This window comes from Cannabis sativa, chromosome 1 (assembly GCF_029168945.1).
Source record: "Cannabis sativa cultivar Pink pepper isolate KNU-18-1 chromosome 1, ASM2916894v1, whole genome shotgun sequence".
NCBI lineage: Eukaryota > Viridiplantae > Streptophyta > Magnoliopsida > Rosales > Cannabaceae > Cannabis > Cannabis sativa.
Genome location: NC_083601.1, coordinates 25437240 through 25450953, shown reverse-complemented (window position 1 = coordinate 25450953; position 13714 = coordinate 25437240). Strand labels below are relative to the sequence as shown.

Below are 13714 nucleotides of genomic sequence, written 5' to 3'. Positions count from 1 at the left end.
CAAAATTTTCTTAGCCCATGAAACAAGTCACACGCCTCCCTCTCCTTTTTATTATTTTTTTTTTAATTTTTTAATTTTTTAATTTTTTTTTATTTTTAAGAGACCAGAAATAAAAAACAATATGTACAATAAAGATATGTGATTCTAAGCAAGCAATGTAATCAAACATTATTGGAAATTGACAAAATAAAATACATGTTATGCTTCTAAAGAAAATAACTAATTAGTATCTCGGGAGCAAATCATACTTAATTGATGTTGAGGAAAAAGATATGCATGTTACTAAAGATTGTGAACCAGGATTATCAGTTTAATTTAGTAGAGGAGACTTACAAATTTGAACACACTTGTCAGACATAAGTGTGTGCAGTGAAAATAGGATTATTGTCCTTGGCAAGATTTTTTATTTTCGCCTTTTTCAATTTGATCCCGCAACTGGATGCTATCACACCATACTGAAGGTAGCCCTTTTCTATGGTAGTGCATCCTCATCATAGTTGCTAATTACAATGTTCCAGCTTACTCAAAAGATGGCTTTCACACCTCAGTATGGGTAGCTCTATTCCAGCAAGGGGCCTGACAAGACTAAAACAAAAATTGCTCAACTCTGTATAAGTACATTATTTAATCCTAGACACAAATAAAGAGTAATATGAATCTTTTAACACAATATCACAAAGTATGATAAGAATGAGATCCTAACTAATTATAATCCAAAAGAATAAACATGATTTGTCAAAATACAATGAAAGAAGATTAAAAGCTAGAGAAGAATCACATAACAATATTGTACAAAAATATGAACAAGAGAGATTTAAACAATGCAGACTCCCAAAGACTTTCTGAGAGAGTCAAAGCGACTTGCATCTAGGGCCTTTGTGAAAATATCAGCTAATTGTTTTTCAGTATCAACATATTCTAATTGCAAAGATTTATTTTTAACAAGTTCCCTGATAAAGTGATGCCTTATATCAATGTGCTTTGTTCTAGAATGTTGAACAAGATTTTTGGAAATATTTATGGCACTAGTGTTATCACAAAAAATAGTCAAAACACCCAATTCAAATCCATAATCAATCAACATTTGTTTCAACCATAACAGTTGAGTACAACAACTGCCAGCAGCTATGTACTCAGCTTCGGCAGTGGACAAAGAAATGGAATTTTGTTTCTTGCTATGCCAAGATACAAGATTATTCCCAAGAAAGAAACAACCTCCACTTGTGCTCTTTGTTAGGTTTTATGCCCTAAATAAAACTCAATTTCAATGTAATCTATTTTATTCAACATCAATAAAGAAACAGAAGTATTTTTCATTCATTTGTGTATGTTTTGGTTCACTTTATCAATTGCTTGTCAATTTGATTTATAAATTCATCTTAAACCCTTTTCACATACTTGATCATGTTTATTGTGTTGTCATCACATTGGAAAGTAAACATGACTATGTGAATAAAGTTTCCTAGATTTATCAGACACAGGGTTTTACTGATATGATAATCTACAACAAGAGTTTACTTGTATTTGGAGAAATACTATGTTCTTTCCAGAACATTGGTTAAAGTAAAGCTCAGGTTGGATGCATGGAGTATGCATCGGAAGGGACCGATATTGAACTTTGACTTAGATTTAATTAAACTTACCGTAGAATCTATTCAAGTCAATATCGCCAAGTTGATCCTAGATCAAATGATCTTAATCCTGTTATGATTAGGCTCAATCTTGAAAGGCTATTCGTGTTCTTTGATTTGTTAGTTAAGCCTACTTTTAGGTCAGGGTGATACGTAGATTTTGGGAACACGGTAGTGCGATTGAGTGGGAGCGCTAGCATAAACATGGAATCTATAGCTTCTATCTGGCGAATAGTAAGCAAAGGATGATCTCCTTCGAGCTTGACCAAACGAAAATAAATGGTGGAGATCTCATTTCACATAAGCTGAAATATCATTTATACGGGGTCAAGTGTTTTAAGGATAAAATACATAGTAGGGTGTTACGGTAATCTAATCCCTTTACTGTGTAGATCATTCATATAGAGGATCATTGATCACATTAGGATTATAACAATGGATAACTAATGATGTGTCTATATGGTGGAACATATAGAGCATTCTATATACTGAGAGTGCAATTCTAAGTTCTATGCGTGGATTCAACGAAGAATTAATAAGTTAGTGAATTTTAGTGTTAAATTCTTGATCTACTTATTAGAAGCTCGGTTATATAGACCCATGGTCCCCCCACTAGTTGAGATAATATTGTTTGTAAGACTCATGTAATTGGTTTTTATTAATCAATTATAATTCACAAATTAGACTATGTCTATTTGTGAAATTTTCACTAAGTAAGGGCGAAATTGTAAAGAAAGAGTTAATAGGGGCATATTTGTCAATTATGATACTTTGTATGGTTCAATTAATAAATATGATAAATGACAATATTATTTAATAATTATTTATAATTATTAAATAGTTAGAATTGGCATTTAAATGATTGAATTAGGAAATTGACATTTTTGAGAAAATCAGATACAAAAGGTGTTAAAATTGCAAAATTGCAAAAAGCAAGGCCTAATCCACTAAGCCATGGCCGACCACCTTTGTAGGCTTTTTAAGTTGATATTTTCATTATTTTAATGTCATATAATTCAAATCTAACCCTAGTGGAATGCTATAAATAGATAGTGAAGGCTTTAGGAAAATTACACTTTCTGAATTAGAAAAACCTGAGCCTTCTCTCTCTCTCTTCTCTAGCCGCCACTCTCTCTCTTTCTTCTTCCTTGGAATTTCGAAATTACCTTAGTGATTAGAGTAGTGCCCACACACATCAAGCAATACCTCAATCATAGTGAGGAAGATCGTGAAGAAAGATCATCAGCAAAGGAGATTCAGCATCAAGGATTCAGAGAAAGAGATCCAGGTTCAGATCTTGATAATACTCTGCTACAGAAAGGATTCAAGGGTTAGAGATCTGAACGGAAGGAGTCATTTAATTCCGCTGCACCCAATGTAAGGTTTCTTGAACTTTATATGTGTTTAATTTATCGTTTTAGAAAGTTCTTATTTAGGATGTTAATAAACATACTTGTGAGTAGATCTAAGATCCTGGTAAAATAATTTCCAACACTCTTTCGATCATCAGCATTGCCTGCCCAATCTGCATCACTAAAACAAGCAAGATTAGAATTAGTATCTTTCGAGTACAAAATTCCATAATCAAGAGTACTATTAACATATCGAATAATCCTTTTTACAGTTGATACATGAGATTCCATAGGATTACTTTGATATCTAGCACAAACTCCCACACTGTAACAAATATCAGGACGACTAGCAGTTAAATATAAAAGACTTCCAATCATGCTACGATAAAGTGTAGTGTCTACCTTTACTCCATTCTCATCTTTTGTCAATTTCAATGTGGTGCTCATTGGAGTACTTACCTGCTTAGCCGATTCAAGACCAAATTTCTTGACAAGGTTTTGAGATACAAATGTACCTCCTTCCATTTGTCTCACTTGAAGACCCAAAAAGAAAGTAAGCTCACCAACCATGCTCATTTCAAATTCACTTTTCATTTGATCAACAAAAACCTGCACTTCATGGTTAGATGTAGAACCAAAAACTATATCATCAACATAAATTTGAGCAATGATAAAATCGGATTTTATATGCTTGATGAAAAGAGTTTTATTCACACTACCTCTTTGATAATCATGTGAAAGTAAAAATTGAGTTAACCTTTCATACCAAGCTCGAGGAGCTTGTTTCAGACCATACAAAGCTTTTTCAAGCTTGTACACATGGTCTGGAAATTGAGGATCTTCGAATCCTTTTGGTTGCTCAACATAAACTTCCTCATTCAAAATTCCATTTAGGAAGGAAGATTTTACATCCATTTGAAACAATTTAATATTAAAAATACAAGCAATACACAAAAGTAAACGAATTGATTCTAATCTTACAACAGGAGCAAAAGTTTCATCAAAATCAATACCTTCTACCTGTGTGTATCCTTGTGCCACCAAACGAGCCTTGTTTCTCACAATTGTACTGAACTCATCACTTTTATTTTTAAATAACCACTTTGTTCCAATTACATTTATACCTTTTGGTCTTCGGACCAAAATCCATACCTTGTTGCGAACAAATTGGTTGAGTTCCTCTTGCATTGCATTGAGCCATTCCTCAAAGGTCAAGGCTTCCTTCACATTTTTCGGTTCATATTGAGAAACAAAACAAAGAAAGCTGATTAAATTAACATACCTTCTCCGAGTTACCATGCTTTCTTCAGGATTTCCAAGAATGAGATCTTTTGGATGATTCAATTTGACTCTGGTGCTTGGTTCTTTCTGAATAGAATCAGTGATGATGTTTGGATGAGTCAAGATAGACGGTTCTGGTTCTCCAGTCTCAGTTGCAGTAGCAGATTCGTCATTTGCAGCATCAGAAATGGGTTCCGCCGCATCGTAGACCGCTTTTGCCGCTTTCCTGAGGAGCATCCATGAGACTATCTATCTTGGCTTCTGTGGAAAACTCTGAAAAATCTTTAAAATCATCAACAACCACATTAGCTGATTCCAAAACAGTTTGAGTTCTCATGTTATAAACATGATAAGCTCTACTGTTTAAGGAATATCCAATAAACACACCAACATCACTTTTAGCATCAAATTTACCAATATGCTCACGATCTCTATAGACATAACACACACATCCAAAAACATGAAAATGACTTACATTGGGGCGCTTACCTTTCCAGATTTCATAAGATGTTTTTGAGGTACCTGGACGAATAAACACTCTGTTTATTATGTAGCAAGCTGTGTTAATAGCTTCAGCCCATAGGCGCTTTGTCAATTTCTTGCTATTTAACATCACTCTTGCCATTTCCTGCAGTGTTCGATTCTTCCTCTCAACAACTCCATTTTGTTGAGGAGTTTTGGGAGCTGAAAATTCATGAGTTATACCTGTAGACTTGCAAAAATCATCATACACAGAATTTTCAAACTCCTTACCATGATCACTTCGGATTCGAACAATTTTCTTAATATTACAACCTTTCTCAACTCTTAATCTCAAACAAAGAGTTTTAAAGGCATCAAAAGTGTCAGACTTTTCTCTTATGAAATCTACCCAAGTAAAACGTGAGAAATCATCAACACAAACAAAGATATATCGTTTACCATTCAAACTTTCAACTTGGATTGGACCCATAAGATCCATGTGAAGCAATTCCAATACTTTTGAGGTATTGATATCAGACACAGGCTTGTGAGTGATTTTTAATTGCTTCCCAAGTTGACACGGTTCACACTTACCAACACTTTCTTTACCAAGCTTGGGAAGTCCTCGAACAATACCTGCATTTGACAATTTTTTCAGGTTTTTATAATTAATATGCCTAAGCTTGGCATGCCACAAATCTGTGGTGTTGTTGATAGCTGAATGACAAGTAAACACAGGGGTTAGAGTGTAACAGTTATCATTGGATCGAAATCCTTGCAAGATACATTCATTATCATCATTAAGAACATAGCAATGATCACTATCAAATGAAACAGTATACCCTTCGTCACAAATTTGACTAATGCTAAGTAAATTAGCCCTTAGTCCTTCAACTAACATCACATTTTTCGCCCAGTAACCCTTCAAAATTTAGAGTTCCCATACCAACAACTTTACCAGCTAAGCCATTACCAAACGTGACCTCACCACATTGCATTGGTTTGATATTCATTAAAAAATCCTTGTCACCTGTCATATGTCTAGAACAACCACTGTCAAAATACCACATTTGAGAAGCAACACTTTTATCAGAAAAACCAACTAGACATTTTTCTTTTTCAATCCATTTTTGTTTCAAAGCACTATGTTTCTTTTGAAAAAATTTCAAATTACCAAAATAATTTGTTTTAAACAAATTTTTCAACGTGAAACATTTAGGTCTGATATGTCCTTTTCTACCACAAAAATGACAAGTAGGAACAAATCTTTTTACCTGAGATCTTACTCTTTTCGAAAATCCTGGAGATTTTGCGACATCAGAAACAGCTCTTGCTACAACAGGCTGTGAAACTGTTGCAACAGACTTTGTAGCCTCAGAATGATTCGTTGGAACACTAGATTTTACAAACTTCGTGACTCCAGAATTTTCCATTCCATTTGATCCAATGCCTGCGAAACCTCTTTGACCTGCATTCTGTGCTTTTTCAAAAATAGAAGATCCAGGGTTAAGCATTTGAATATTTTTCTTAAAATTTTCAAGTTCCTTCTTTAAGAGAGTGATTTTTTCATCTTTATCACAAACATTTGTCTCATACTCTTTTATTTTCAGTTCACACATTTCAATTTGATGAGACAATTTTTTATTCAATTTATTCAACTCTCTATTTTCAGAAGCAACCTGAATCCATTTTTCATACATGACTTTGTATGATTCAGCAAGAGACTCTTCACAGATTTCAGACTCATCTGAATCTGATCCCTCTTGTTTGGTGGTATTATTCAAACATACCAATCTAGCTTTTACCTGTGAATCACACAACACATTAGTCATAACAGAAGTTAGGGCAACATTTTCAGAATTATCTTCATCACTTTCGGTTTCATCATCACTCCAAGTGACATTGAAACTTTTCTTATTCTTTTTCAGAGTGTTTGCACACTCAGATTGAATATGCCCAAAACCTTCACATTCCCTGCACTGAATTCCCTTTTTGTTAGAGACAGATGGTTTAATAAAAGTATTACCTTTTGAAACTTTCGAAATATTCTTTTTATTTCCCATCTTTTTCATATAGTTCTGAAAATTCTTTGTTAATAAAGCAATCTCATCATCACATTCACTATCAGAATTTTCATTATCAGCAACTTTTAAAGCAATACTTTTACCTTTATCAGCAATGGATTTGGGTTTGTCCTTTTGTTTAATCTGTTGATTTAATTCAAAAGTTCGTAAGGAACCCATCAATTCTTCCACCTTCATAGTGCTAAAATCTTTAGCTTCCTCCATTGCCAAAAGTTTAGTATCAAACCTTTCTGGAAGTACTCTAACAATTTTTCTCACAAGAACAGAATCATCAAGCTTTTCACCAAGAACAAAATATTCATTAGCAATGTCAGATAATTTTTCATAAAATTCAGTTAAAGTTTCATTATCAGACATTCTAAGCTCATCAAATTTAGTTTGAAGCATGATAAATCTAGATCTTTTCACATCAGAAGTTCCTTCAAACTGAGTTTGAAGGATCTCCTAAGCTTCCTTAGCAGAAACACAAGATGATATAAGTTTAATGTAACCCTCACCTACACCATTAAAGATAGCATGCAAGGCTTTGCTATTGTAGGCAGAAAGTTTATCATCTTCAATAGACCATTCCAGTTTAGATTTTATAGTAGTATTACCTGAAGAATCTGTCTCAACTGGAAGAGACCAACCTGATAGAACCATTCTCCAAGCTTTCTCATCTTGAGATTTGATGAAGGCCCTCATTCTAACTTTCCAATAAGGATAGTTAGAGTCATTAAGCAACGGTGGTCTAGAAATAGAACTTCCTTCTGCAAAAAATGACATTTTAACACAAAAACGTTATAGGACCACACTAAGAGTTTAGTGTCCCGCTCTGATACCAAATGAAAAACCGTGTTTTTGCAAATGTCAGTTGTATATAAGAAAATATAAAAACTGTAAGTGTTTGCAGCAGCAGAAAGTAATTCTGCTACAAAGAAACCGAATGCATTTAATATAAAATATTTGCAGAAAAATAAATAACTTGACACTAGAGATTTATACGTGGTATCAGTGTTCTCACGAACACTCCTAGTCCACGGGGCCACGCCCAGAGAATGAAATCAATTAATAAAGTATCAAAATTACAAAGACAATTGACTTAAACAAGTTTAGACTCCCTCTAAAGAATTGCCGCAATCCTTTGTAATCCACTTTATGAATCTGACTTCTTGAAACACCTTCAAGCCCGAACTCCCTTCGTCTTTGAAGTGTGAGTGCTTACTTCCTCCCGAAGTAAGGCTTCAACAAGTCTTCTCCCGAAGACCAAGTGCTTACTTCCTCCCGAAGTAAGGCTTTATCAAGTCTTCTCCCGAAGACCAATCTCTTGTTCAGTCAAGTAGTTCTTCACAACCTCTAGGATAGAGTAAGAACAGAAATAGAACAACTAGAACCTAGATGAACAACTAGGCTCTCACAAAACAAAGAAACACTCTCTTCTCTCAAAAGATAAATGTAGAAAATGAATAATGGAAGAGGTAATTCGAATGGTTGCTCTCTAGGCTCTATTTATAGAACATAGAAACCAAAGAGGCAACCACAAGTTCGAATTGGCAGCTGTACAAAAACTTTCCTAAGAAAACACGAGCTGCTACATCAGATTCAGATGCTGACGCAGCAGATCTGACCAGAAACGGGAAACTTGCTAAAATCGAGTTCGATCCTCTATCAATGCTTGATTCCTGCCAAAAACAGATTAGATATTCTGATTGTATCAAGATACAATCGAAATTAATAAGGAAAAGGCAATAATCAAAGTTTCCCTAAAAAAGACAACTTTCCAAAAGAGAATTCCTTCTCTTTTGAGAAGTTTTCAACAAAGGAAAGTTCAGCTGAAAGTGCAACTTTCCAAACAAGGAAAAGAGCAACTACAATCCGAATTTATAAGGCAAGAAATCAAATATAAATGCACAACAATCTTACCATAAATGGAAAAATTATTTTGTCAACTAACTTGCCAAAAAAGGACTTTACAATTACACTACAAAAAATCTTACTTAATCTTACTTTTAGTCACAAATTTAAGTTAAAAATATTGTGACTAATTATAAATTATGATTCATATGTTGTGACTAAAAAGTCTCTGGCTAAAAATATTAGTCACAAAAATTATAATTAGTTGTGATTAAAAAATTGTCACTAAAAGTAACAGTTTTTTGTAGTATAAATTAAGACAGACATTTTTATAAATATAAAGAAGGGATAAATAGAGAATTAAAAAGTAAAAAAAATATTTTTTAAGAGATTATAAAAAATAGAACAAAAAATGAGTAGACAATTTTTGAGGGTGGGCAAGTGCATGAACATATATATATTTGACAAAATGATTAGAATTACTCATGAATTTATAACGCCCACGTTCGTCACCGGCGCTGGAACCTCCTCGACCAGAATAGCTCATCGTCTAACCGCAGAGCATGCTTTGCCAAGCAATGGGCTGCTAAATTCTCAGAGCGAGCCACATGGGACAAAACTGCCCCTGAAAATTTAGACAATAAAGTTATAACATCTTCAAACAACGCTCCTAACTCGTTGAAATACATCTTTCTGTTGTTGATAGCTGTCACCAAAGCTAACGAATCTGAATAAACTGCATGAATAGAAAGACTACACAAATGAGCCCAATTAAGACCAACCAACAAGGCTAAAGCTAACGAATCTGAATAAACTGTATGAACATATTTAGGTCCATCAGTGTTCATGCATTTAGTAGGTGATTAAACTTAATACTTTAAAATAGTATTTATAAAATTTGATGTTAAATTTTAATTAATTGCAAAATGTCTTATTATTCAATTTATTTTGGTTGTATGTACCAAACCCAAATACGGTTAGTAGTATTTTTTTTTTGGATAAATATTAAAGAGTATTTGAGTAAATATGCTTCAAATAAGCTAAATTATGCTCTTAAATTTTTTGGGCCGTTAAAAATTTCTCCAAACTATTATAATTGTTAGATTTTTTTTTTCTAATTTCATTTAATTTTTGTAACACGACGATTGTCCATATATTAAATTCTGCCCCTAAATTTTGACATGTACCAAAATATGTTCCCTGAATTTTTATCCACAATAGGCTTCCGTTAGTAAAATTAGACAAAAACTCTTGAATCTAGCAATCTCAATAATTCGGGGAGAATTTTTAACAACTCAAAAAGTTAGGAGATATGATTTGGTATATGTCGAAATTCGGTGGGCACAAATTATGATCAGTTTTATATTTTTATCAAATATCTCACCAAATGACTTAATGACATGTTTACTAATAAATAATGAGAATAGTAAGGTAGTCATTCCCTAATACTTTTTTATTTAATTTATTAAAATTAAGAAAGGGAGGACTTGATTAAATAAGGGATAAAAGAATAAGAACTAATCTGTTAAGGAATGCGCTTAAGGGTAATGACTTTTATTTATTTTTTATTTTATTTTTTAATATTAAATATATAATGATAAAATTTTTCCTTAAAATATGTCTTACAAAATATGTGATGATTGTCAGCGAGGCAAGCGACAGAAGATGGGTGGTGCTGACAATATGTTAGAGATGGGGTCTATAATGTTAAGAGTGGCTACTCGTTGGCATGGTCACTTCAGGTTGAGGAGGGTGTTGCAGACTCATCCAGGTTAATTCGATGGTGGAATGGAGTATGGAATCTTGCTATGCCACCAAAGATAAAAGTTTTTATTTGGCATATGTTCCATTTGAAGTTACTAGTTGCAACTCAACTTATCTCCTGAAATGTTCAGGTACCTCGTTGTTGTTCACAATGCATAGAAGAATCTGATGAAACTCCTGAGCATGCTCTTTTCTCCTGCTCTACTTTGATTCCTATGTGACACTGGTTGGGGGTGTGGTCGGTGCTCCATCGATGTGTACATGGACCAATGCAGGAAATCCTCATGTTTCTCTTTGATAGGTTATCTCATGGTACTTTTGAATTGATGATGACAATCGAAACTCATTATTATTTGGTAATAAGCAGTCAAGACCAGATGTTGTTCCAGATTTAGACCATAATCCTGTCAGAGTTCAAGGCCGGAGTCTTGTCGGCGGGGTCTTCATTTGGGGTTCGACCTAGCACACCTAGTTGTAAACCAACCTACTAGATGGATACCAACTCCTCCTAATTCCTTTGCTTTAGCGACTGATGTTTCAGTGGTTCTAGGGAGGGGTTTTGTTGGATTGGGAAGCTGAGCGTTACGGGATGCTACATGTGTGGTTTCGTTGGCGTGGTCATTTGGAGTGATATGTGATTTTTTTTATTAATGTGGCGGAGCTACTTGCTATTTGTCTGGACTTGACTCTCGCACATCGTTATGGTTTTAGTATCTCTATATTTTTTTTTGAATAAAGTATCTCTATATTATTAATAGTGATTCTACTGTGGTAATTGTTTGCATTAATAAGCTTCAGTTGAATTTTAGTTTTCAGTCAATTTTATTAGATATTTTTTCTTTATTAGCTCTTGTTGGTGGTGGTTCTTGCAGCACCATTCCACGATCGCGCGAATGGTATTGCCCACACACTAACAACCTCTATTATTAGTTTAGGGGAGTGTGTTTGGACAGATGCTTGTCCATGATTTATAAGTGCTTCTGTAACATCAGATTTTATCATAATAACTTATGTCTTTCTTTCCAAAAAAAAAAATAACAATAATAACTACCATATACTATAGTTTAACTCAAAATGACAATTTAATCAATTTAAGCATTCCAATTACGTTACCTCATAAAGTAAATAAGATAAATCAGTATTATTCTATTTCCAAATAATTTTAGTAAACAACATATTACAAAGATTGATTCTAATTATTCTTCATTTATTCTGTTATATTTCTCTATTAATTTATTCTGATTCTGAATACTGTGTAGTAAAAAGTAGAAGATTGATATTTTTTTATTTTTTTTTCTCTTTTTTTTTTGAATAACTTTTTTTTTAGATATTCTTAAATCACTAGTAATCCTATGTTCTTAGTTTTCTTCCTTAGAGAGTTCCACTCAAGTCAAACACTTTTCCTTATTAATTAGGCAAATATCACAACTTAACTTACCACGAGTCTATCCATCTCATCATTGGTATAGTAGGGACTAAATAAAACTTTAACTTGATAGGAGCGTTTTTTTTTTGGTTTTGTGTTGTACCTACCTTATTTTCTATAAAATATAATATGCTAAAAAATGATAACAATGGATACAAACGTAGTATTACATAAGGTAATGATAAAAAAATTTAACTTTAATATGTTGAAGTACTATAAAAATAACATTTTATTGATAAATATCACGTTTAGTTACAAATCTAAAATTCATATGTATATTTATTTATTTAATAGCAATGCTCTAATAATAAACCTGCGATCTAGTTTATTAATTATAATCTTGTGTATTACAATATCGATCTATATAAATCCCACTAATTTGCTATTACATATGATTGAAAAAAAAGAGTATTATAATAAATGCTATTCTAAATGAAACAACATTTAATTTCATTATTGCAATTATTAGAATTGAAAACTGTCGTCGTATATAGAAGCAGTGCAGCCATCAAAAAGTGGATCCAATGACCATTGTGTAGTTGTAATTGCAGTAGAATTACTATTAGTATCATCAAATTCAAGGTTATGATGATCATCAACATTAATATTCATAAAAAGGCTCAACAACTTGTCTCTTTGCACTTGGATCTCCATGACTTGAGCTGTTACGGTCTCCAGTTGAGAATTGAGTTCACTCACCATCTTTTGCAAATGGAAAATAATCCCAGCACATCCATAAACGGGGTCTCTCACTCTCGCTGTGGCTTCGTACACTATGGATTTTACTGCGTCATCTCTATTAGTCTCCTCCACCATCTGATCATTCATCATCATCAATCTCACAATTATTAATTAATTAATTAATAATCATGTACACACATAAAAATATATATGTACCTGGATCATTTTGATGATGTTACTGGCTCCAAAAACCTTGTGAACGCCAGCAAAATTCTCGATCTCTTCGGGCGGAAAATAAGGCGAAAGCACGCAATTGTTGTCGCATCTTCGCCGTAGCATTCTACATGCTGCGCACGGTTGATGATGGAGTCGAGCGCGCGCGTTTGGAACTTGGTCGGTTGATTCCATATTATTAGATAAACTAATAATATGTACTTGAAGCTAGCTACATGTACAGATATTGTACTAACACATATATATACTAAATATAGACTAAAGTAATTTAGAAGATGGATTGGTTTTTAATTTGGGGTAGAAGAAGAGAGAGAAGACTAGAAATTCAAAGATTATGTGCAAGAAAGTTGGGGTGTCGGTCACTTAAGGACATATTATAAGGTGATGAAGTGTTGAAAAAATTGGGGAATACCGTATACTTTAAGGCTTAAGTTGTTAAGTCCAATGTAGCAGACCTAACTACGTACTGTAGCCCCACTTGGTGGGGAGTTATTCTATTGGAAATCTAACATGTATCATACAAACTCGTGGGAAATGCTAGCTCAATCCACTCATTACATGTGTGAAATTAATTAATTATTCTGGTGAAAAACAATATTCAGGACTTAATTTTTATTGTATATATACATATATAAAATTAAAGAGATACTATTTGGTGGGAAATTTTTTTTATATTTATAATTATTATACATATGATTTTAATTAAATAATGTGGCGGCAAAAATATTTCATCTTACGATTTTATTACAGTTATATAATTTTTTAGCTGTTAAGTGGCAAATAAACTCATTAAGTGAACGTTCAGAAACGCGTGACAATATATTTTTCCAATTTATTTAATATGTGGTCTAATAATATATTGTCATATGTTTTTGAACTGACACTTAATAGCCAAAAAGAGTACAACAGTAATAAAATCGTTAAATAAAGTACTTTTGTCACTATTTTTTAAATTAAAATCATATA

The 13714-nt window shown here is 33.1% G+C and overlaps 1 protein-coding gene across 1 annotated transcript; it reads right to left on the bottom strand.

Annotated features, from left to right (window-relative positions):
- Positions 1 to 12044: 12044 nt before the first annotated feature.
- Positions 12045 to 13224, bottom strand: LOC115705389 (LOB domain-containing protein 1). The gene is made up of 2 exons (XM_030632725.2): positions 12731 to 13224; positions 12045 to 12649 (listed from the first exon to the last, which is right to left on the bottom strand). The coding sequence occupies exons 1-2, from the start codon at positions 12920 to 12922 to the stop codon at positions 12299 to 12301; spliced, it is 543 nt and encodes a 180-aa protein (XP_030488585.2). The 5' UTR covers positions 12923 to 13224; the 3' UTR covers positions 12045 to 12298.
- Between the last annotated feature and the right edge of the window lie 490 nt (positions 13225 to 13714).

Bases quoted from the DNA above. Each gene is read 5' to 3' on its own strand.
- LOC115705389 (XM_030632725.2), bottom strand. From the start codon at position 12,922: ATGGAATCAACCGACCAAGTTCCAAACGCGCGCGCTCGACTCCATCAT. The intron at 12,650-12,730 runs GTACATATATAT...ATGAATGATCAG, and splicing joins ACATCATCAAAATGATCCAG to ATGGTGGAGGAGACTAATAG.